Source organism: Podarcis vaucheri (genome assembly GCF_965113315.1).
Source record: "Podarcis vaucheri genome assembly, chromosome: 11".
Taxonomy (NCBI): domain Eukaryota; kingdom Metazoa; phylum Chordata; class Lepidosauria; order Squamata; family Lacertidae; genus Podarcis; species Podarcis vaucheri.
Window position 1 is genome coordinate 17,234,698 of NC_138749.1, and position 25,140 is coordinate 17,259,837.

A 25,140-nucleotide genomic window follows, 5' to 3' on the forward strand; every position below is an offset into this window, starting at 1 on the left:
CATTGCTCCGTGTCCGCTTCTCTGGAGCAGCAGAAAACAACCTTTCTCCCTCCTCTATGTGACATCCTTTTATATATCTGAACATGGCTATCATATCACCCCTTAACCTCCTTTTCTCCAGGCTAAACATGCCCAGCTCCCTTAGCCGTTCCTCATAAGGCATCGTTTCCAGGCCTTTGACCATTTTGGTTGCCCTCCTCTGGACACGTTCCAGTTTGTTAGTGTCCTTCTTGAATTGTGGTGCCCAGAACTGGACACAGTACTCCAGGTGTGGTCTGACCAGAGCAGAATACAGTGGCACTATTACTTCCCTTGATCTAGATGCTATACTCCTATTGATGCAGCCCAGAATTGCATTGGCTTTTTTAGCTGCCGCGTCACACTGTTGGCTCATGTCAAGTTTGTGGTCAACCAAGACTCCTAGATCCTTTTCACATGTACTGCTCTCAAGCCAGGTGTCACCCATCTTGTATTTGTGCCTCTCATTTTTTTTGCCCAAGTGCAATACTTTACATTTCTCCCTGTTAAAATTCATCTTGTTTGTTTTTGCCCAGTTCTCTAATCTGTCAAGGTCGTTTTGATGTGGTGCAAAGGAAAGCAGAGCATTATGTTTGGCACCAGCTTGGCTGCAGGAGTTGCCAGAAGGAGGCATACAAGGCACCATCCAGCTGTTTTAGGGACTTCACTCTGGATTTGTGTAAGGTTTACTCCTTAGCCTTTTCTTCACCCAAAGATAAGAACAGCGGAGGTTTAGGATCAGAGTTTTCCTTCTCCTAGATGGGCCACCTTCCCAGGTTTACAAACCTCACCTGCCCCATGTGCAGAAACCACCTTTCAAACTATGGGGCCCACTATTGGTCTGTTCTGTTCAATCCGCCAGAGCCTGTCTTTGCATGCATAATTTCTTTTTAATTTTCCATTTTTTTTAATTAAATCTGCAAAATTAATCTATTTAACAAGAAACAAAATAAAATGAGTTATAATGGACTATTTTGAAAAGTTTCTTTTTATAGATAGCATAGTGTATAGACTTTGTTTTAAATACTATGAACTGGATTTAATTAATGAAAAACTAAGACTTAATTGAAGTGTTTATGATTAGCTAGTACAGCTAATTACTTAAAACAGTACAAGTGTCTGATAGAATTGTAGTATTTCATATTGTGCTTTTTTCAGTATGTTGTTTGTTTGTATGGTATGTATGCTTGTGTTTTTATATTGTAAATCATCCTGTGATCCTTGGATGAAGGGCGGTATAGAAATTTAATAAAATAAATAAACATTATCTTGCTTTTCATGTTTTCATATTGTTGCAACCACTGTGAATGATACAGCAGTATATATATTGGACTGCAGCTGCTATGAGCCCCAGCCACCATTTCTTAAATTATATATATATATATATATATATATACCGTATTTTTCGCCCTATAAGACGCACTTTTTCCCCTCCAAAAATGAAGGGGAAATCTTGGTGCGTCCTATGGGGCGAAGGCAGGCTTTCGCTGAAGCCTGGAGAGCGAGGGGGGTCTGTGCGCACCGACCCCTCTCGCTCTCCAGGCTTCAGGAAGCTATCCCAAGTCTTGCAAGCCCGGCGGGATGTCCCGCGGGCTCGCAAGGCTTGCGGGCAGCAGTCTGCACCCAAAAGCTGGGGACAGCGGGGAGGCGCAGTGCCGCAAGCCTGCTTCTCCCCCCGCCAGCCCCACAACCTCCAGATCAGGTCGGGGAATAGCGGGATGGCGGCGCTCCGCCATCCCCCTATTCCCTGACCTGATCTGGAGGCTGGCGGGGGGAGAAGCAAGCCTGCTTCTCCCCCCGCCAGCCCCACAAGCTCGCGGGATAGCGGCCAAGCTGTCCCTGAAGGCAGAAGAGGGAGACGGAGCACACAGAGGCTTGGAAGGCTGTCCCTGAAGGCAGAAGAGGGAGACGAAGTGCTCCGTCTCCCTCTTCTAGCTTGGGGATGGCTGCGCAAACCTGGGGGGAAATCAATTTTTTTCCTTTGATTCCCCCCCCACCCCCCAAATAGGTGCGTCCTATGGGCCGGTGCGTCCTACAGGGCGAAAAATACGGTATATATGTAAAGGGACCCCTGACCATTAGGTCCAGTTGTGACCGACTCTGGGGTTCCAGCGCTCGTCTCGCTTTACTGGCCTGAGGGAGCTGGCGTACAGCTTCCAGGTCATGTGGCCAGCATGAATAAGCTGCTTCTGGCAAACCAGAGCAGAGCATGGAAACGCCGTTTACCTTCCCGCCAGAGCGGTACCTATTTATCTACTTGCACTTTGAGGTGCTTTCGAACTGCTAGGTTGGCAGGAGCAGGGACCGAGCAAGGGGAGCTCACCCCGTTGTGGGGATTCGAACTGCCGACCTTCTGATCGGCAAGTCCTAGGCTCTGTGGTTTAACCCACAGCGCCACCCGCGTCCCATACACACACACACACACACACACACACACATATTAAAGAAATAAAGTGGTACCTCAGGTTAAGTACTTAATTCGTTCCAGAGGTCCGTTCTTAACCTGAAACTGTTCTTAACCTGAAGCACCACTTTAGCTAATGGGGCCTCCTGCTGCCGCCGAAGCACAATTTCTGTTCTCATCCTGAAGCAAAGTTCTTAACCCGAGGTACTATTTCTGGGTTAGTGGAGTCTGTAACCTGAAGCGTATGTACCGGTAACCTGAAGCGTATGTAACCCAAGGTACCACTGTACTGGCTGGGGCTCATGACAGCTGCAGTCCAATAGTGTTCAGAGAGCCACAGGTTTTTGCGGTCCTTTATTTAAGTAAGTTTTTAAAAAATAAATAAATCACAGCTATCTGCTAATCATTCTAGTTGCAGACAGACCAGACACAAATTCTGACTTACCAGCAACTTTCATACCAGATAAAATACATGGCAAAAAGTGGAGCACATTAGGAACCAGCCACTCTATGCAGGGCCTGTGATATCATTGGACCAATGTGACAGACTTCAGAGGGGCACAGTAGTGACCTTTGAAAGGGCACGTTTTTATACAGATTAGTTTTTGTTACATCTTTATATTCTGAAGTTTTATCATTTTTGAAGTCATGCATACCATATCCGTATGTATGAAAAAGACCGTACTGTTGGTTGGAAATCTATGTAACATATACCTTAAAAGTGAAAATGCATTTAATTTAGAAAATAAATTTAGCAGTTTCAAGTGCTTTTGATTTTTTCCCTAACACACACCTGTTTTGTTTTGTTTTTAAAACTGAAGTTAGCAATTTTGGAGAGGGGAGGGGGGATGCATTTTTTTCTGCCTGGGGCGCAAAGAACAGCCTGGCACTGGCACTGACTCCACCTGAAATGGGATCCTTTGAGAGAGCGACCGAGCGGGCGCGCTCAACGGCCAAGCCGCGTCCCCGCTCTCTCGCCTCTCGGAGCGAGCAGCTTCCGCTTTCGCTCCCGGCGATCGCCATCCTTCGCGCTCCGCCCCGCGCCCCGGCCTGGGCGGGCCCGGGAAGCACGTTTTGCGGCGCGTTGCATCAGCTGCCGGGGCCTGCGCGATTGAAAGCAGCCCGGCTGAGTTCGCTGGCTGCCGCTGCTCTTGGGCTCCTCGCCGCTTCGGAGGGAAGAACCGGCTCAGCCTGTGCAAGGAAGGAAGATGGAGACGGCGGCAGATGAACAGGTAAGGGGGCTCCAGTTTTGCGCCCAGCCTCCATGGGGAGGCTGGCTGGAGGCAGCACCCGCCCTCGGTGCCTCCAGACTTAAAAGGAGGCCTCGCCTTGGGCTCTTTTTCTCTTTCTTTCGAAGCAGCTTCTCCAGGGAGCCCCGGCTGGGTTTGTAACGTGAGGACGCTGCTTGCGCGCACGGCCACTTTTACGCAGCGCCCTTGGCTGCGAAATCCTTTGGCGTGTCGCCTCCTTTCATATTATAACTGACCCCCCCCCCCATACGTAGAAATGAAATAATTTGCCCCCCCCCCCTGGTTCCCTCGCACCCACCCCTTGCTGGAATACAAGGCCCTTCCTTGTAGGGACCTCCTGACACCCGCCTGTAATGTGTGAAGCGCCATACACGTGGACAGTATAGTGTTACGTGGACTCTCGGGAAGTCGCCATGCGAGGATGTTGTAGTTCGAAGGCCAGCATTAGTCACAGCTGCCGCCACGCCACCCTTATTCCCGAATCATGCTGGGTGCTTGTCTTTTAATTAATTTCTCTATTAAAAAACAAAATCTGCTTGGTATTCCTCCAAGGAGCTCGGAGTGTTGTGTATAGATGGGGGTCGTTCAATACAGAATGGTAATTGCTGTTTCGTTTCCTCTGCAAGGTAGGGCAGCCCTTCCCGTAAAGCAACTGGGATCGAGGAACAAAAAAGTTGCCTCATACAGAGCCAGGTCATTGGTTCATCTAGTACTGTTGACACAGGCTGGCAGCAATTCTGAGTTTCAAATGAGGGGAATTCCTAGCTCTGATTAGAAATTATGGGACTTGAACTAGGGACATTGTGCAGGCACAGCAGGTGCTCTTCCTCTGCTATGGACCTTTAAATATCTATTTTTTAAAAATGAAAAAAGAGAGGAAGTGCTTTTCATTAATTTCAAACAAACTGGACTGTTTATTTTTAAAATCCTTGCCACTATCCTTATTTTTGTGGTGTCCAATTTTCTTGTTTTACTTTAGTTTTGTGAACTGTCCTGAGATCTCTCCTACAGAGCAATCTGGAGATCTGATAAATCAGTCAAAAAACAGCCACAGGCTGCATCTTGATGTACAAAGGCAATACGCTCATCTGATCACCAGATGCCTCCATCTTGATATTTCTGGGTTGCTTGGCTGCTCCTGGGCATAGAATGCCAGCCTAGATGGCCTCCTACTACCCAAGTTTATTAGGAAACGTGAATACAGAACACGTCACCATGGTGGCAGCTTTTGATTAACCCACCTGCAGTTCCAAATTGTGAGTATAAAAGAATAATAAAAATGGATCGAAGTACAACAGGCCTGTGTTGAAAGCCCCCTCAGTACATTCACTCATTGACAGTGGTTGTCAGCTTTTAGAGATAAGGGCTCATTGCCCTGTTTGTGCACCAGCCAGGAGTGCCAATAGGCTACAGTCACAACTTGTTTTGGGATTCCTGCTTGTAACTTGGCAGAATTGGATCACCAAGTGAGTAGTCCTCAACACTTTCAGGTTTGGCAATGCAAGGTCCCTGGGTAACAGTTTGTGCATTGGCATCACCTGTGCTTTCTGAGGAAAGAGCGGCTGTGTTTCTGCCCTTTTTTTCAAAGAGAAGCTTGCAGGCCAAGGAGTGCAGTGCCAAAGGGAGCCTACCATCTTGACAACTGCGTAGCTAAGCATTTTGACTCCCCCAAAGTAGGAGTTGGATTATTATTATTATTATTATTATTATTATTGAAATAATATTTATTGAACAATTTATAACTTCAAAAATTCAAACACAAAACAGAACCCCCCCAAAAAACAACTACAAAAATAAGAGAATACAAAACAAAGCACATAAAAGTACACACTGAAAAAGAGCAATTAACAAAATAGAAGAAAAAAAGTAAAAAACACCAAAAAGCAAAACAGAAAAAAGTTATTATTTTCATATCCTAAACTTCATTCTCTAGTTTCTTGACCTCCTCACACCTTCCATTTTGTATTCCAGTTCAGATATTTAGTTCAGCAAATCTTTACCCTCGTAACATTCATCCTTACTCCATATGTTAACCTATTATTATAAATATCCATTTTAAATTATAAGTCCCTATTTACATTTTCTTAGGCATCTCTTTACCAGTACCACTTATTTTCATTCAAATGTCAATTCCACATTCCTTAATTTTACAGTGCTTCTGCAAGTAATCTTTAAACTTCTTCCAATCTTCCTCCACCGACTCTTCTCCCTGGTTACGGATTCTGCCAGTCATCTCTGCCAATTCCATGTAGTCCATGACCTTCATCTGCCATTCTTCCAGTGTTGGTAGCTCCTGTGTCTTCCAATATTTCGCGATGAGTAATCTTGCTGCTGCTGTTGCATACATAAAGAAAGTTCTATCCTTCTTTAACACCAATTGGCCGACAGTGCCCAGGAGAAAGGCCTCGGGTTTCTTAAGGAAGGTATATTTAAATACCTTTTTCAATTCATTATATATCATTTCCCAGAAAGCCTTAATCCTTGGGCACGTCCACCAAAGGTGAAAGAATGTACCCTCGGTTTCTTTACATTTCCAACATTTATTGTCGGGCAAATGGTAGATCTTTGCAAGCTTGACTGGTGTCATGTACCACCTATAAATCATTTTCATAATATTCTCTTTAAGGGCATTACATGCCTACGGCACGGAGTTGGTTTATTATTATTATTATTAATCTTACTTTCTTTTAGCTTAATAAGAGGGTTGTTAATAACAGAAATGGATTTGAGATTCCGGTGCAGCTAAAATGTCTAATTATCCTGAATGTATTCACACTAAAGTTACAGAAATTCCTCTGCTGCTCTTACCATTTCTAAACAGAATACTGATTTTTCTAGCAAGATTAATGATGACACTTTTTGAAACAAGTGCCTTGGTGGTTTTCTTTTATTCTTCTAGATCATTGCTGGGGGAGAGAAGAAGAAAGAACCAGGAAAGAAGAAGAACAAGGAGGGAACTGGTGATGGTGGGTGCTTGGAGGTAAGCCTCTACTTCATGCTTCACAACGGTGGGCAACTGGTGGTCCTCTAGATGTTGTTTGACTACAGCTCCCATTATTCCTGACCATTGACTGTGGTTCCTGGGGCTGATGAGAGCCCAGCAACATCCCACCTCTGTACTTAAACTATTTACACCCTGACCTGGAGCATATTTACTTGGGAAGTAAGTTGCCCTGATTTTTCCATGCAATTTATTTCTGAATAGGTGTGCCCTTAAAACTTTTTCCCCCAGGGTTTTCTCACAATTTGAGTTCGGAGGGATGCAAAAGCAAGGTACACCCTCCAGCTCTCTTGCCCCTTCTGTCAACCAACCTTTTCTGATAACAGACCTCTCTCTGTACTATAGGCAGGGTGCTCCAAGAAGGCACCTGTAGATAATTTGGTCTTTATGGCGCAACCTCTAAAAGTCTTATCTACATGTGGATCCAGGTATACATACAAACATCTCCCTGTAACATAGAAGCATTATGGGGCTTAGTTGAGATGTGTTGGAGGTTGCTCAGAGGCCTGAAGGGATGTGTGATCTGGCCAGCTATGGTTATATTTGGGGTGGTTGGGTAGGAACATAAAAACAGCCTGGGTGGGTCAGACCCAAATGTCTCCCCAGTCCATAACTTTGTTTGCAACAGTGGCTGGACTTAGGCCTCTGGGATGTATTCAAGCAGAGCATGGAGGCAAAGGTTTTTGCTTTTTAACCCCCTCCCCCAAATATTTGGTATTCATATGTATGCTGCTTTTCAATATGCAGATTCTATTTTGTTATAACAAGCTAGAGTAAAATAATATGTTGACTTAGAGCTATTCTGGATGGTTTCTGAGACTCTGGATAAAAGTATGCTTACTAAGGTTTTGTGCAACTGCTTTATTAATGGCATGGTTACTTTTGAAGTACATTAAATATTTTAGATGAACTTTGAAGTACAGTGGTACCTCTGGTTATGAGCGGGATCCGTTCTGGATGCCCAGCCGTATCCCGAAGATTTTGTAACCGGAGGACCGCTTCTGAGCTCGCACGAGCAGCAAACCCACCTCTGGTTTTGCCACATTCGCAACCCGAAGATTACGTTACCTGAAGGTTATATAACCCGAGGGTCCACTGTAGTTAATAAGACTAGTTTCCACAAAACTCCTTTTTCTCCACCTTTCCTTTTTGCATGCAGCTGAGTCAGTTGCCTGACTACATCAACCCACGACTAGAAATGTATCATAAACTGAAAGCAGAACATGACGCGCTTATGGCAGAACGAGCTGCTAAAGAAAGCCGATCCATTAAAGTTACCTTACCTGATGGCAAGCAAGTTGATGCTGAATCCTGGAAGACAACGCCGTACCAAATTGCCTGTGGAATCAGGTGAGCTTTCTCTTAGAGTACAGCGTTTCTTATTTGGGTATTTAATCCATAATAGTGTGCTAACCACCCTCTCCTCTGCTTTTATTCTTCTTTCTTTCTCTAAAATTGTATTCGATATTTTCAAAAGCGATTTATTATAGGAATAAGCTTATTGTGAAGATGCTTGCTTCATTGAGGTATATTAAAGTGATTACACACACACGTTGGCAGTAGTTCTATGCTACTTCATGTAGGTAACTGTTAGTTGCTGGATAATAATTTTGAATTAAACTCAGGAAATTATATACCTTACAAAAATCTTCTCTTGAGCAAAAGAGCTTGATCCACTAAATACACACACACACACACACACAGACACTGATACCAGGTTTTAATATCTTGAAAAATAATCTTAGAATAGCCCTGGTAGGATTAGGAAGTTGGTTCATTGCTTATGGGAGTGCACATTCGGAGAAGTGATCAGTTGTAACTCATGTGCTATTGAAGTATATCTGTTGTTTCTTGCTGTATACAAACAGCTTATTATAATATTTTGCCTTTTTAGTCAAGGTTTGGCCGACAACACGGTTATTGCTCGAGTGAACAAAATGGTTTGGGATCTAGATCGTCCTTTGGAGGCAGACTGCTCCTTGGAACTGCTAAAGTTTGAGGATGATGAAGCAAAAGCGGTAATCTACTATTTATAAACTGCCCATTAAGGAAGGAAGGCTTTAAAAGAGAATACCTGAACTGGGTTTAATTTTTAAGAATAATTTCTTCAACATCTCAGGCAATTGATGTTTCAATTGATGAGCATTCTGCACTCAACATATAGTTTTCTAAATCTTTCACTGAGCGACAATGTCTGGCGCCCTGTCATCACCTGCTGTTCAGTTTCTCTGAGCTTTAAAACCATTTTCATTGTTCTGAAAAGTAGGTTTTGTTTGAGGGCATGTGTAAAGGGACTCTCTAGAGTGGGACAATTGTCCAAATTATGTTGAAACGTATGGTCTAGTGGTCAGTGTTGGACTTTGACCGAGGAGACCAGTCCCCACTCAGCCATGAAGCTTGCTGGGTGACTTGGAGCCACTCACTGACTCTTAGCCTAACCTCCCTTACAAGGGATTAAATGAGGAAGTGGAGAACAAAGAGTTCCACCGTGAGCATTTTGGAGAAAAGATGGGATATAAAATGAATGATATTGGGGTGATAGCTCAGAGCAGATGTATTGAAATCAACAGACTAAAATTTACATCACTTGAGTTTAATGAGTCTATTCACTATGACTAACGTTGGATATTCTTTCAATAATTTTCAATTTTTTTAAAAAAAATTGGGAAATCACTTTATTAAGATAGAGATTAGCACAGAGTTTAGTGTTTTTGGAAGAATTAATTATGCCAAGTAATACAAAAAGGGAGGGACGTGGGTGGCGCTGTGGGTTAAACCACAGAGCCTAGGACTTACTGATCAGAAGGTCGGTAGTTCGAATCCCCGTGATAGGGTGAGCTCCTGTTGCTCGGTCCCTGCTCCTGCCAACCTAGCAGTTCGAAAACACGTCAAAGTGCAAGTAGATAAATAGGTACCGCTCCGGCGGGAAGGTAAATGGTGTTTTCGTGCGCTGCTCTGGTTCGCCAGAAGTGACTTAGTCATGCTGGCCACATGACCCGGAAGCTGTACGCCGGCTCCCTCGGCCAGTAAAGCGAGATGAGCACCGCAACCCCAGAGTTGGTCACGACAGGACCTAATGGTCAGGGGTCCTTTAATACAAAAAGGGGAGCAGAAGATTTAAATGTGTACACATTGTAACTCTTGGACTACTGTGGAAAAGGAAGATGTTAGATGATAGCAGCCCAGGAGCCTGAGCTCCCTCTCTTTCTTCCCCTCTTGCTAGGTGTATTGGCACTCAAGTGCCCATATAATGGGTGAAGCCATGGAAAAAGTATATGGTGGCTGCTTGTGTTATGGCCCGCCGATAGAGAATGGGTTTTATTATGACATGTTCCTTGAAGATGGGTAAGTTATGTGCTCTTGTTAAAGTAAAGGTGTCTGGATTGTTCTAGCCTAGGTGAAAGAATACACAAATCCCCCTGGAACATGGATTGAATAAGTCTGTGAATTTAAATTGTTTGCTGTTTTCCTTCATGATGATGTTGGAATGACTGGTAGTGTACATTCTCTGACTCTCTGGTTCCTGTTTGCCTAGAGGCCAGTCTTCTTGGTATGGCAAATTGTGTTTTTGTGATGGAACACGTGGTAATATAAGAGAGAGATAGACCTCAAGAAAACAACCTGCACATCTTTATTAAAAAAATAATAATAGTTGTCCACTCTAGGGGTGTCTCTAGCAATGACTTTCCTGGTCTAGAGGCATTATGCAAGAAAATTATGAAAGAGAAGCAACCCTTTGAGCGACTGGAAATTAAGAAGGAAACCTTGCTTGAAATGTTTAAGGTAAGAGTTCAGAGCATATGGTTCATGTTGTCTGTAACTATCACGTCTAGAACAGTGTTAGCTGTGTGTTCTTTTGCAATTTTTTATCTGGTTATTTGAATGCAGATTATTAGTTTACCCACGTCTTATGGTCTTGATGGATGGCAGATTCCATTTCAGCAATCTTAGGTAGAAGATTCTTTTTTCACTAAGCTATTGCCAAATACACCCCCTTCCATTGTGCTGTGGGTACACTTTTCAAATCAACTGCTTATTGCAGTATTGAATGGTTCAGTTGGGATAATGCTTTGAAACATATACTGTATTTACTAGATTATTACAAAGATTTAAGATGGAAATATGCTACAGAAATCTCAAAATCCTAATCATTCTCCCTTGAACTTCTCTGCTTCTCACTAGTTTACTAATCTCACAATCCAGTACAGTGGTGCCTCGCAAGATGAAATTAATCTGTTCCGCGAGTCTCTTCGTCTTGCGGTTTTTTCGTCTTGCGAAGCACGGCTATTAGCGGCTTAGCAGCTTTAAGAAAAAGGAAACAAACTCGCAAGAACTCGCAAGACGTTTCGTCTTGTGAAGCAAGCCCATAGGGAAATTCGTCTTGCGGAACGACTCAAAAAACGGAAAACTCTTTCGTCTTGCGAGGCATTCGTCTTGCGAGGCATTCGTCTTGCGAGGTACCACTGTATTGGTTTGTGTAAGTCCTATGGTATGAACATATAGGTAAAGAACAGTTTTTTAGCTCATTGTATTATGAATCTTGCAATCACTAGGCTGGGAATTATGTGCAACTATTGGCTCGTGAGGTTCTGCAGAGTCCTGGCTTCCATTTCTGTTAAGGTCAGACAGAATGGAGATTTCAACTAAGGCTGAAGATTTGCTGAATATTGGATGATATTGGTTGTAGAGCAACCCATATTTTCCTTGAGACATATTTTAAGATTGTTTGACTTCATGAGACAGAGAAATAAAATTCTTAGTGTCTGTAGAATGACTTTTTGTTTTTATGGTTCCCTTTTGTATGATTTGGCAATATATTACAGGCATATGTAAAGATGCAGTTTGGATCTTAACAGTGGCATAGAATTAACTCCCACTCTTCTGTTTTTCTCAAAGTACAATAAGTTCAAGTGTCGGATCTTGAATGAAAAAGTCAACACTCCAACTACTACTGTATACAGGTAAAAGAATACAAAAATCAGCCAAACCGAGAGCTCCTATAGTGTAACTATTCGGGAGTCTGATTGTTACCCTTGTGTGGTTTTAGGTGTGGCCCTTTGATCGATCTCTGCAGAGGACCTCATGTCAGGCATACTGGTAAAATAAAGGCATTAAAAATACATAAGGTAAGAAATTAAACTATAGTGCAATTAAAGTAAGAGTGTAGAAATCTCAGGGCTAATCCTCAGTGGTAGGATTTTCTGGGAGTGTGCTGAGGTTTTAAAATTAGATCAAAAATCAGTTTCATTAATGAAGAATTAATTCATTAGAGTGGTTTTTAGTCAATGTAGATCTCTACAATTCATGCCCATTCTCCTATACTGCACTGCAGATAGGAAGACAAGAAACCTGAATTGTTTTTGTAAACTGAGTTTTTTTCAAACAGTGTATAAATTCTATGAAGTAAATAAATTAGATACTATTAAGTTAAAGAGGTTTTTTTTAAAGGTACCATATTCTCATGCTAGCTATTGAACTCAGTGGACTGAAAGAAAATACTTTGGCCCCATTTAAGTTAGCATATATTTCATGTGGCAGTAAAGGCTTTGTAAGTCCCACTGACTTCAGTGAGATTTTTAAGCCCTTCTGCTGCTTTGGTTTTTGTCCATTCTCTTGTCTTTGTGTATTGTGGCCATAGTTGTCAAATGATGGGGCTGCTTTTTGGGGGATGCAGCTTTAGAATATGCAACTATTTGTTTACATTACTTTTTAATATCCTCATCTTCCCCTCCCACTGGTTTTCTCAAGCACAAGAAACTTTAAAGTATCTGAGAATGTAAGAAGTATGCAGCTTCAAAACACAGATCTTACACATAGTGAAGCCTTCCTGAGTAAAGTTTAGAGTTGCTGTTAATAAGCTCTGCAACATCGCTTTGTGGTATTAAACTGTTTCTGTGATTCCAGAATTCTTCTACATATTGGGAAGGGAAGTCTGATATGGAAAGCCTGCAGAGAATTTATGGAATTTCATTCCCAGATCCAAAAATGCTGAAAGAATGGGAGAAGTTCCAAGAGGAGGCGAAAAACAGAGATCACAGAAAAATTGGGCGGGTAAGATTAACATCGGTAGCATGGATTTGAGCTGGTCATAGGAGGAGAGTAAAATACTCCTTAATGTTTTCGATGTAATAAAATAAATGGTATATTTAATTCTGTAGGCATTATTTCAAAATATTTTTAAAGTATGTATTTATTACTTAAGATGCTGAATATTTAGATGTAGGCATGCATTAACTTTTAGTGTTTGTTTGCTGTACAGACAGCAACCATTTTCGGCACATCTGATTGATGTGTGGGCCTTTTTGGACCCGGAAGAGGTAGAACAGGCGATGGAAAGAGACAGAACACGCTTATGCACACTGTGCGATGTGCAGAGGGGCTGCACATGGAACCCCCACGTGAAAAAACGCCCACGTGAAATGGTTGCTGCCTGTTTTGCAGGGATGGGAAACTTCTGGGCCGTGGCTTCCCAAGCCTTTGAATTGGGCCCATGGCACTCTCCCTATGCCACAGTCCCGCATTGACTCACTTCACTTCCCCGCTGCGTTCTGCTCCCTCCATGAATGCAGCAAAGTGACCATGGACAAACAGAAGGGTTTCATTCTTGGCCGGCTACTCTGATGAAGCAGAGTCCACTATCCCTGCTTTGACAGCGCATTCTTTTCCTGCATTTCGCTTTTCTGAGCTTGGCTGCCTTGCTGTGCCTTGTGAAAGGGGAGCCCCCTTCTTAGCACAGAGAGAGCTGGCTGCCTTCCATTAAGGCTAGCTCACTGCCTTCCCTCGTGAAAGACTCGCCTCTAAAACCTGGTGGAGGCAAATGGAACATGAGGTGAAAAATTAAGCATCCAAAGGCAAATGCCACCAAACCGTTAAACTTTTTTTTCCCATTCATCGTAGTTTCTCTGAATGTTCCTTTTCTTTTTCACGCTGTGGTGGAAAAAAACGTCTTCCTACTTATTTTCCGCCTCTTCTGGAGATTGTTCACGTTTTCTTAGAGAAGCTATGTATGTTTTGAAGGCCTGGCTCCTTTTGTGTGATGTTATAAAGTGATGGTTCATTTTGATGTTGCCTAAAGACCTCCGTCACAACTTTAGCACAGGGTGCAAACTGCTTTTTGGTTTCTCTCCCCAGGATCAAGAACTGTTTTTCTTCCATGAACTCAGTCCTGGGAGCTGTTTTTTCTTACCGAAAGGAGCATACATCTATAATACGCTGATAGCATTTATTAGGGTAAGTTTGAGACACACGTCCAGTTCATCTTTGCCAGCCGCCGCCTGTGATCTCTTGGAACAGTGACTTGCGTTTGCACAGAGGCAACGCAAAGGAGAAGATTGCATGGACTGCTTTCAAAGCTCCTATGCGCAGTCTGTTTCATATGAGCCATATAATATAAGTGCTGCTTGCCAGTAAGCCTGCCCTGCCCCACGTTTCCAGAGCAGACCTACACAGCTTTTGCTAGACATGTACTGTGACGTGGCAGTAGCTCGGTAAGTTAACCCTTGTGCTGCCTTCACAAAACAACAACAACCACCCAGGTTTATCACACTTTAGCATGGTCACTTTGTAGCTGGCAGCAGCATTTGGCTTTGTGGTCACAAGTTGTGAAAGCCTGTATTAAAGCCAAGTATAACAGCAGAAGCAGAGTACAGCCGATCAGCCTCTTGAATTACTCACAAATTATTAACTGTACAAATCATTCATAGATTTAATGGATTTCTATTGATTTTGGGGCCCGTCTGACAACTAGACTATCAGTTCATGATTTTGTTGATCTGATCATTAAAAGAAGTGGGTTGCTATGAGTTACAGTCCTTGGCAAGGTCCATAATGTTTGTTTCAGATATAGTGTTACGTAGTCATAGATGTAGGGACGCAGGTGGCGCTGTGGTCTAAACCACTGAGCCTCTTGGGCTTGCCGATCAGAAGGTTGGCGGTTTGAATCCCCGCGACGGGCTGAGCTCCAGTTGCTCAGTTCCAGCTTCTGCCAACCTAGCAGTTCGAAAGCACACCAGTGCAAATAGATAAATAGGTACTGCTCCGGTGGGAAGGTAAACAGCATTTCCGCGCGCTGCTCTGGTTTTGCCAGAAGCAGCTTAGTCATGCTGGTGATATGATCCAGATAAACTGTCTGCAGACAAATGTTGGTTCCCTCGACCAGTAAAGCAAGATGAGCACCGCAACCCCAGAGTCGTTCGCAACTGGACTTAACTGTCAGGGGTCCTTTACCTTTACCTTTTTAGTCATAGATGTGTGTTGTACTGACCCTCTGGCATCAAAAGGCACATTGCAACTGTGATGTCCTCTTTCTTTGTGGAACACACTTTTTCTCTAGCCACTGTACTCCATTATTATTATTATTATTATTATTATTATTATTATTATTGAAGTTGGGGGGGGGGAGAAGGCTAATAGGCCTAGTTTGTTGATCTGCCATGAAGAGTGCTTTGCTCAATTTTGACATAGATTTGACATCTCTGTAGGCGTTTGAATCACCGACCGGACTTTCTCAGCCTGCCTCCTCTTAGGTGTTTCTGATTTTTACCTCTCTTCTTTTTTCCAGAGTGAATACCGAAAGCGAGGATTCCAGGAAGTTGTGACACCAAATGTGTACAACAGCAAGCTCTGGGTGACTTCAGGGCACTGGCAGCATTACAGTGACAACATGTTTTCCTTTGAGGTGGAAAAAGAGATCTTTGCTCTGAAGCCGATGAACTGCCCTGGACATTGGTACTGGCTTAGTCGGGGACTGCTTTGAGATTACTTCACTTTCTTTCCCCTTCCTAGTAAACTCTTGTGTGGTGCTTGGCCGGCGTCAAAACATCCTTGCAAGGGTGGATAAAAATTAACTATATATATATATATTTTAAAAAAATAAAAATCAGATTAAAAAAAATTAAATCAGATTTTAAAAAATGTATATTGGATTTTTAAAATAAAATGCTTTTGGAGGAAAAAATCTTTCTAAAGATAGTTTTCTATTAAAGTTACATTATAGTCCAAAGGCTATTCATCAGGAAATAAGGATTTGCTAAAACTCAGTCTAAGGTTTGTTTGTTTTTTAAAAATAATAATTGTTTAACCACATCATTTAACAGACATGGATACATATGCTATAATGTTATTGTTTTAGTTAAATAAATTGTTATTAAGGAAATGATTATTTTTCTCCTTCCTATAATATACAGCAGAAAAGTTGTCCAAATATAAATAGTTAACTTATTGAACCTCACAATAATTTCACAATTATCTGTCCATGTATTTCTAATAGTATCACCAAATCAGTAATTTTTGATATAACTCTGAAAACTACTGTGAAAAATTATAATTCCAAAAATGAAACCTTCCTCTGGTTGTATTAAGTTGATGCCAGCAAGATTGAGTCTTTCTGTAGAAAATGATTTAAAATCAAATCTTGCCAACTAGTGATTTAAATCGTGTTTTAAATCGATTTGATTTAAATCAAATCCACCCTGATCCTTGCACAGTTAAATGTGCTATTTATGCTATGTGACCTTGGGCTGTAGAGGAAAAGATTCTGTGTTCATATGGTAAAGAGCCAAAAAAAGGACATGGATCATTTTGCTGTAATCACTTCTACTGTTACCACCACTTCTGCTCCTTCAACTTCACACCTAGATTCCTACCTGAACCTTCCTTGGAAGTGCTATTGCTTCTCCATAATAATCTCTGTGCCTCAGGCCTATGCCAGAGACCATGGCTCTGACTCCTGCTTTCCCCCTCGTAAGCCCCTTTGCCCTGTTCCTTTGCATTCTACCTCTTTTCCATTTCCATTCGAACCCCCTTGAGCTAAAAAGGACTAGTTGTGACTTGTGTTTCAAAATGTTCAGAGTAATCAGTCGGTGATTGTATTTTGCCTTTATCTATCCGGTCAGTTCAGGGACACGGGTGGCACTGTGGGTTAAACCACAGAGCCTAGGACTTGCCGATCAGAAGGTCGGCGGTTCGAATCCCCGTGACAGGGTGAGCTCCTGCTGTTCGGTCCCTGCTCCTGCCAACCTAGCAGTTTGAAAGCACGTCAAAGTGCAAGTAGATAAATAGGTACTGCTCCGGCAGGAAGGTAAACAGCGTTTCCGTGCGCTGCTCTGGTTCACCAGAAGCGGCTTAGTCATGCTGGCCACATGACCCGGAAGCTGTACGCCGGCTCCCTTGGCCAATAAAGTGAGATGAGTGCTGCAACCCCAGAGTCAGTCACAACTGGACCTAATGGTCAGGGGTCCCTTTACCTTTTTATCCGATCAGTGCGCTGTGCCAATCAATCATTTGGGGTTCCCTTTGCAGTCAGCAGAGTCATTAGAATATTTTGGGATAGTATATTTTGGAGCAAGAGTAATATATAACGTAGACTAAATCTGCAGCATCTGAGGTTGTCGGCCTGTGTTGTTCAAGGCAGCCTTTGAAAAGCATTCTCTTATCAGAGCTGATTTCCAACCCGTGCCCTGTTTCCTCCAGCCTCATGTTTGATCACCGGCCCAGATCCTGGAGAGAGCTGCCACTGCGACTGGCTGACTTTGGCGTTCTCCACCGCAACGAGCTGTCAGGGACGCTGACAGGCCTCACCAGAGTGAGGCGCTTCCAGCAGGACGACGCTCACATCTTCTGTGCCATGGAGCAGGTACAATAGGACACGCACTTGTGGGCGGGAAATGGCCTCATGAAAACGCCGGGACTTTGACTGCATCTCTTTTTATTCCGTGTGCAGATTGAAGGGGAGATAAAGAGCTGCCTGGAGTTCTTGCGTGCCGTATATGACGTGTTCGGCTTCTCCTTCAAACTCAATCTCTCCACCCGCCCTGAAAAATACCTTGGAGACGTTGAAGTGTGGAATCAAGCTGAAAAGGTAGCTGATATCTCCTTGACCTGGAGCTGTTTTTTTAAAGCCTATTTAAGTGACTGCAAGAACTAAGAGGTATTCTAGATAACTCGATAGGCTTCAGGTGTTAATGTAATTTATGTTTTAATTTCCTGGTCAGGGGGGACTAAGGTAGCAAATGCTCCATGCCTATTTATGTTCAAACTGTGCTGTGAGGAAGAGAAAACAGCAAATGAATTACGCAATGCAAAGCCACTAACCTGTATATCCTCTTCTGTTAGCAACTTGAAAATAGCCTGAATGAATTTGGTGAAAAGTGGGAACTGAACCCTGGTGACGGAGCTTTCTATGGGCCAAAGGTTAGTAAATTTGAAAACTTGCCTCCCTTCCCAGCATCTGGTCACTTTTGATAGTTATTCCACAAGCAGCGATGGTGGAGAAATTGTCCACCAGAGTTTATTTAGTTCTTAATTCCCACATGTCTGTACATACTTGTGAGAGGCAGGCAAGTTGAATGCTGCTTAAGGATGGGTCAATTCTCTCTGTACTGTATAAGGAGAATGATAACATACCGTATTTTTCGCTCTATAAGACGCACCAGACCACAAGACACACCTAGTTTTTGGAGGAGGAAAACAAGAAAAAAAATATTCTGAATCCCAGAAGCTAGAACAGCAAGAGCTGTTCCCTCTTGCTGTTCTGGCTTCTGGGATAGCTGCGCAGCCTGCATTCGCTCCATAAGACACACACACATTTCCCCTTACTTTTTAGGAGGGAAAAAGCGAGTCTTATAGAACAAAAAATACAGTAATTCTTTTTCAGGCTACTTGGAATATAATGGACCTGCTTCATTCCTACTCTGGTGAACTTCCTTTGCAGGGTAGAGAATATTCATCCATTTCACCATACAGAAGGCAGCCTTTACAGTGTGTGAACTAGGCTGTGAGATAAGGCTAGGCCCAGATACATTTTCCCTTTGGGGCAGGGGGAGTCACCCTAGCCTAATTATGTTTATTTAGCAAAAAAGAGTTTGTAATTGGCCAGGTGTTCACTGAGAAAAATGATCAAAGAAGTTGAGAATCAAGATGTGAATGGGGGGCAGAAAGTGGCCTTGTGGCCTTGCAAGCTAACCTCACATTAGTTGCCAGCCGCTCCGATGGCCCATTTGACCACCAGGATGCTTCACTGTTCCCCCAGTTGGCAACCATACTAAGGGTAGGGGCTGAGGGTGAGAGCAGATGCAAGGTCACCTGAGCATCGCACTGCTCTTCCTGGCACAAACCTGCGGAGCTCATGAAAGACTAGGAGAAAGTGAGCCCATGGGTCCTTCCTCCAAGTGGTCCATGGTTAAGAGAAGGTGGGTTGAGAAAATGGGATTTGCTTTAAAGTGTTGCTGAACCTAAGAACTCAATTAACATTTGCCTCATTTCCTCACACTCCTCCCATAACCCAAAAGATTGACATTCAGATTAAAGACGCCATTGGCCGGTACCATCAGTGTGCTACAATCCAGTTGGATTTCCAGCTGCCCATAAGATTCAATCTCACCTATGTGAGGTGAGTGTGCCGTGTACTTCCTTTGGCTACAAAGCGTTTCCTGTTTTATGAGGGCTTGTGTCTTGACGGAAGCCAATTTTTATCTTCTAGTCATGATGGCACTGACAAGAAACGGCCAGTGATTATCCACCGTGCTATCTTGGGATCTGTGGAGAGGATGATTGCTATCCTGACAGAAAACTATGGAGGCAAATGGTACTGAATATATCTTTCTCTCTCTGGTTTTGCCCAGTTTGTCCAATTTTAGCGCATCCAGTGAAGCAGGCACAGTTAAAACCAACTCTGCTTGTTCCAGGCTCTGTTCTGCCTGGTCGTCGTATTTTTTAAAATGTTTACTGGGTAGTGCATTTGGCCAGCTCTGTGAAATCCTGTAATAGTTTTCAATATTTTGCCTGAGCATGTGAACAGGAGGCCAGGGGGTTACATACAAGCCCCCCACCACAGCACACCTGGTTTCCAACCTTCCCTGGTTTCCTGTTGGTGTGGAAGATACTAGTCATGTTCAAGTGAATTTGTGAGGAACCTTCTGAAAGCCAGAAACTTTGGGAAGGGAAGCATGTGCAAGGATATTGCCCCCACATTGCATATTCCCTTGCTTATATCTCTCACAAGTGCTTCTGCTAGGTGTGGGCACCATGGGAAGAGTGGAAGAGAGAGTAAAGGAAAAATAAGTGAGTCCTTGGGGAAATGGATTGAGAAAAGTGTCTGTGGATATGCGTTCTATAAAGAAAGAAGTTTGTCTCCACGAAAAGGCACGACAGAAAAATTGCTGAGTTTGTCACCCCAAAGAGCTTAGGAAAGGTTATTAAAATTGTTAAAGTAATTTCTGTGAGAATTACAGTAAGCCTGTAACTTATGCACATTTAACTTGTGCGCATTCAGCTTTACACGTGTGGAATTTTAAAAAAAAGACTGGCGTTCCGGGAAAAAAGACTTTTTGGCAATAGCATCCATCATGGAACCCAATGGGTTTTGACTGCACACAGTTTTTGCTTAACCAAAATCTCAAGACTGTAACCCCTTCATACGTTGCAGGTTTACTGCACTCAAAGGCTTGATTCAAGTATAACAATTAAATTTATTAAGCCAAGAATGAGGACTTGGCCCACAGACTTCCCCTACCGCATAGGTTTTGGCACTTCTTTCATGATTGTTGAAATCACGATTTCTTGTCATGTCAAAACTGGGAAACCCATATCAATTTAGGCTTACTAGGGTATGAAACAATGATCTGGTCTGGTCTTAATTAGGACATTTCCCGTAACAGTGTAATTTAGGTGCTTCATGGTCATTTTCCAATGAACTATCGTTAAGCGACAGGATTGCGGAAGCAAGTTAGCTGGTACCGTCAGCCCTTTCAGCATAACATTGTTTGCTGTTCTGAGTGCAGTGTTGTCTTCCAAGTGGTATAATGATGTCTTCTGTTAATCCCCTTACTTTTGTTTCCTCCTTGCACAAGGCCGCTCTGGTTATCTCCTCAGCAGGTGATGGTGGTGCCAGTTGGACCAACACTTGATGAATATGCCCAAAAGGTAGGGGCTTAATTTTTCTAGTCCCAAATTTCCAGTCAAGTCCTATGAGCTAAAGCACCTGCCACTGCTTGATGTTTTCACACTGGGCTGTTTTTAAGGCAATTCTACACATTTTGGCAAAGAAGCATGGTTTACGCATGTGCAGTTGGAGTCTTAACTCTTTTTCTTCTGATGGAAGCATTTTTGTGCAGATGATAGGTATTGATCAGCTTGGTTTGTTGTATTTCTATGCTGCTTTCCATTCAGATGAATCCCCAAATGGCTTACAAACAATAAACAACAACAGCTTAATAGAGCATCACAAGTACAGCATAAATCACATAATATAATTAACAAATCGCCAGTAAAACAATTGCATTTTACGAAATGCTATTAACGACCCAGCAACTAAAAATAAATATCACCATTACAGCATGCAGGAATGCCATTCCCTTGTGTATCTTTTGTCGTATGTACATGTAATGTATATATTGTGGGAAGCAGTGTGCAGGTGTAGAATTCCTCTGTGTGTGTGTAAATGTGCCTGAGCACTAAGCAAAGCCTACTTGCACGTTCCTAAAAATATTTCTACACTTGTTATAAATTTGTCACCATCTTTAAGATACAGTGGTACCTCGGTTTAAGAACTTAATCCGTTCCGGAAGTCTGTTCTTAAACTGAAACTCTTCTTAAACAGAGGTGTGCTTTCCCTAATGAGGCCTCCCACTGCCGGTGCCCTTCCACCGTTTGGATTCCATTCTTAGACCGAGGTAAAGTTCTCAAACTGGGACACTACTTCCGGTTTTGCAGAGTTCATAAACCGAATCGTTCGTAAACAGGACTGTTCATAAACTGAGGTACCACTGCATGTGTGTGTGCCCCAAATGCACTGATTTATAGTGCCTAACTTGTATACAGTGGTGCCTCGCAAGACGAAATTAATTCGTTCCGCAAGTCTCTTCGTCTTGCGGTTTTTTCGTCTTGCGATGCACGGTTTCCCATAGGAATGCATTGAAAATCAATTAATGCGTTCCTAGGGAAACCGCCTTCAGACCAGGTCCGGGGACAGTCTGTCCCCGGACCTCTTCTGAAGGCTGGGGGGGGGACAAGGGCTTTTCTTCCCACCCCCAGCATTTTAAAAAACCCCGGGACAGCGGAGGACTTCTCCGCTGTCCGGGCGATCTTAAAATGCTGGCGGGCGGCATTTTAAAATCGCCCCGGGACAGCGGAGGACTTCTCCGCTGTCCGGGGCGATTTAAAAGCCCCTGGGAAGGCAGGCAGGGGGGACAAAGACTTTCGCCCCCCGCCCGCCTTCAGAAGGTGTTCCCGCCCCCCCCGCCCAGCTTCGCAGCAGCGCTACGAAGCCGGCGGCTGGGGCAGGTGTTCCTGCCCCCCACCCCGCTTCGGAGCAGCGTTACGAAGCCCGGCGGCTGGGGCAGGTGTTCCCGCCCCCCCACCCCGCTTCGGAGCACCGGGAGAAGCTATCTCCCCGCAGCCGCTTGCTTCAAAAGAGGTCCGGGGGCAGCGGGAAGCGCTTCCCGCTGCCCCCGGACCTCTTTTGAAGCAAGGGGCGGTGGGGAGAAGCGATCTCCCCGACGCCCCTTGCTTCAAAAGAGAAGACCCGCTGTCCCCGGGGCAAGCTTCGTTTTGTGAAGCAAGCCCATAGGGAAATTCGTCTTGCGAGGCAACTCGAAAACGAAAAAACCTTTCGTTTTGCGAGTTTTTCGTCTCGCGAGGCGTTCGTCTTGCGGGGTACCACTGTACATTCCATTGTAAACTCTCTTGCTTCTTAAGCTTTCTCCTGATGGAAGAACACTTGGCATATATATATTTTTGCTGCTGCTGAAATTTTTCCAGTGTTTTTAGTTAGATTTTATCTATATTTTTGGACTGGGGTTGTTTTTTAAAAAAAACATTTTGTATGTTGTAAGCTGCCTCAGTGTACTTAGCACCTTATTTATTTATATAAACAAAGGCTAGACCTACTTCTCCGAGAATTTAGCCTACCCATAACTTAAATACTTTTCTCTTGCTGTTGTCTCCAAGGTGAAGCAGCAGTTCCATGATGTTGGCTTAATGGCAGACGTTGATGTGGACGCTGGTTGCACCCTGAACAAGAAGATAAGAAATGCTCAGCTTGCACAGTACAACTTCATTTTGGGTAAAAACATCACCTTTTTGTATGTGGTAGGACTCCATTGGGACAATGTGCTTCAGAGGTTACCAGCACGGGGCAGTTATATAATTGTTAGCTTGTAAAGTTTGCTGCCTTTGCAAGTAGACAGCAAGAGATGTATTCCCTTTGGAGCTTGGCTGTGCTGCCTCGTTAGCCACAGCTAGTGCTGCCTCCATTCTGATTTATGTCAGATTTATAGCCAGCTCTTGGGGAAATCTTTGGCACTCTTGCCTGTTAAGAATCAAGTAAATTGGCCCAAGTCTTCTTTTGTAGCAGAGCGGCTCAGAAACATCTGTCTTACTACTCGGTAATTTGTTCTGCTTCTTTGTAAAAAGGTAAATGAATTCTAGGGCACGTTTTGTTCTCGGTGTAAAAAGCAGGGAAAAAATGCAGCAAATATGCTTGGTGCATGCATGCAACACTCACTACTTATCACATCCCAATAACAGGGGCCTGATCATCTTCCCTCCTGTTGCCCCTTGCTTAAATTTCAAAGGAAAAAGAGAGCATAGACTTGCCACTCATACTTGACATGATCTGCACATATTTTGCATTAGTGCACATTCTTGTCCTCAGATGCAATTGGGGTATAAGTCACTTGTTCTTCTCCCACTACAGTGGTACCTCGGGTTAAGTACTTAATTCGTTCCGGAGGTCCGTACTTAACCTGAAACTGTTCTTAACCTGAAGCACCACTTTAGCTAATGGGGCCTCCCGTTGCTGCCGTGCCGCCGGAGCATGATTTCTGTTCTCATCCTGAAGCAAAGTTCTTAACCTGAAGCACTATTTCTGGGTTAGTGGAGTCTGTAACCTGAAGCGTATGTAACCCGCGTATGTAAATTTGTGTCCTCCCTACAGTTGCAGTGTCTCTGTATGCTTATTAATATTATTATTATTATTATTGTTTTACATCTTAAGTGCACCTGTGGGCTACATTGCAGCCATTGTGACAGAAATTCAGAGGAGCCAAAAGAGTGCAGAAATAGTTGGAGTGTTTGTTCAGCAGCCTCCAAAATGCAACGTCCCAGAATATCTCTGATTATACACTCGTCCAGCTGTCCTTGGAAAGTGCCCAAGAAAGTTTTCTGTCATCTTGACAAGTTGTTCCATTGCAGAACTTCTGTTGGTAGTTAGTGAGGTTTAGCGTAAATCAATTCAGTAGCAGCTTTCTAATATCTTTTTTAAAAATATGTGACCATCGTCAACGTACTTATTTCTTAAACTCTATTCTCTCAGGCTATACAAACATATCCAGTTCCTTTTATTGTATGGATTTCCCTGTTACACTGCTGTTTGATTCTTCTCTGAATCCTTCCCAGTTTATCTGTATTCTGTTGCCCAAAGCACTAAAGGATGCTGCAGATGTTCTGCGTAATTAACACTGAGCAGAGTAGCATACAGGCGTCTCACCACTTACGGAGGGGTTAACGTTCCTGGGTACTGTGCGCATACATGAAACTGCTTATAATGAGGAACACCATCTAAAAAGCCAGTAAACGCTCTTTAAACCTCTGGAAAAACCCACCAAACTCGACCACAGTTGCTCCCTCCAAACCTCCTTTCTTAAACTCTTAACTCTCCATAGGCCTCAAATGTCAGTGCAGAGTTTCATGGGATTGCAGTTGCAAAGGCTTCTGGGATTGCTAGCTGTTTCTCTGCCATTTTGCAGTTTCCCTGCTCTTTTGGGGACTTTTTGCCCTTTTCATGCCTTTTTGCATTTTAAATTAATACACGATCGAACGTGCGGAAATGGGGAGTCACATGTAATTCCTTTATTTTGGTTTTTGAGCATTAAGTAGTATATAATTGGTTGACTCTCTCTCCCTGCTCCCCCAACATACTTTTCAATGGTCAACAGTATCAAGATCTCCTTTGTAACCTGCTTGTCTCTTTCCTGTCTTTCAGTTGTTGGTGAAAAGGAAAAGGCCAGTGGGACAGTGAACATCCGCACCAGAGACAACAAAGTGCATGGCGAACGCACTGTGGCTGAGACGGTGGAGAGGCTGCTGCAGCTGAAGGACTCGCGCTGCAAAAACGCTGAAGAAGAATTTTAGCCAAGCCCTCGTACTCCACATTTTTTCCCTTCCCCCATAGCAGTTAACCTTTCTGGATTTAGCAATGTTTGCTCTGTACTGTATTTGATAAGACATCTTTGTCAAGAGAACCAAAACACCCACTTGCTTTCGTATGTTCAGAAATTAAGTTTGTAAGTCCATTTTGTATACATGTGGGCAACTGCCTTGATTAGCCTCTGCAAGCTCCCAAGTCTGTGGAGCTTGAAGAAGCTAAAACTGAAAGGGACAATGGAACAATTAATCAGGGATTAAAATGCCACTGGTAGCAACCCTCTGATAATTTATCCTCTTCGTGAAATAAATTTGTATTTCAGCAA

The 25,140-nt window shown here is 43.4% G+C and overlaps 1 protein-coding gene across 2 annotated transcripts in view; it reads left to right on the forward strand.

The window, feature by feature from the left end:
• The window catches only part of TARS1 (threonyl-tRNA synthetase 1), a 212,162-nt gene extending 187,022 nt beyond the window's left edge, over nt 1-25,140 (forward strand). Inside the window, exons 1-19 of one of the 2 annotated variants that reach the window (XM_082241938.1) lie at nt 3,457-3,654; nt 6,572-6,652; nt 7,833-8,023; nt 8,568-8,691; nt 9,897-10,018; nt 10,339-10,456; nt 11,570-11,634; nt 11,721-11,799; nt 12,578-12,724; nt 13,805-13,903; nt 15,234-15,400; nt 17,144-17,306; nt 17,394-17,531; nt 17,786-17,863; nt 18,961-19,061; nt 19,152-19,256; nt 20,521-20,593; nt 22,619-22,733; nt 24,654-25,140. In XM_082241938.1, the coding sequence (XP_082098064.1) occupies nt 3,631-3,654; nt 6,572-6,652; nt 7,833-8,023; nt 8,568-8,691; nt 9,897-10,018; nt 10,339-10,456; nt 11,570-11,634; nt 11,721-11,799; nt 12,578-12,724; nt 13,805-13,903; nt 15,234-15,400; nt 17,144-17,306; nt 17,394-17,531; nt 17,786-17,863; nt 18,961-19,061; nt 19,152-19,256; nt 20,521-20,593; nt 22,619-22,733; nt 24,654-24,802 (2,139 nt within the window). In that variant the 5' untranslated portion in view covers nt 3,457-3,630 and the 3' untranslated portion in view covers nt 24,803-25,140. Of the gene's footprint in view, nt 1-3,456; nt 3,655-6,571; nt 6,653-7,832; nt 8,024-8,567; nt 8,692-9,896; nt 10,019-10,338; nt 10,457-11,569; nt 11,635-11,720; nt 11,800-12,577; nt 12,725-13,804; nt 13,904-15,233; nt 15,401-17,143; nt 17,307-17,393; nt 17,532-17,785; nt 17,864-18,960; nt 19,062-19,151; nt 19,257-20,520; nt 20,594-22,618; nt 22,734-24,653 lie in introns of those variants that run through there. The other variant, XM_082241937.1, reaches the window with a different exon arrangement.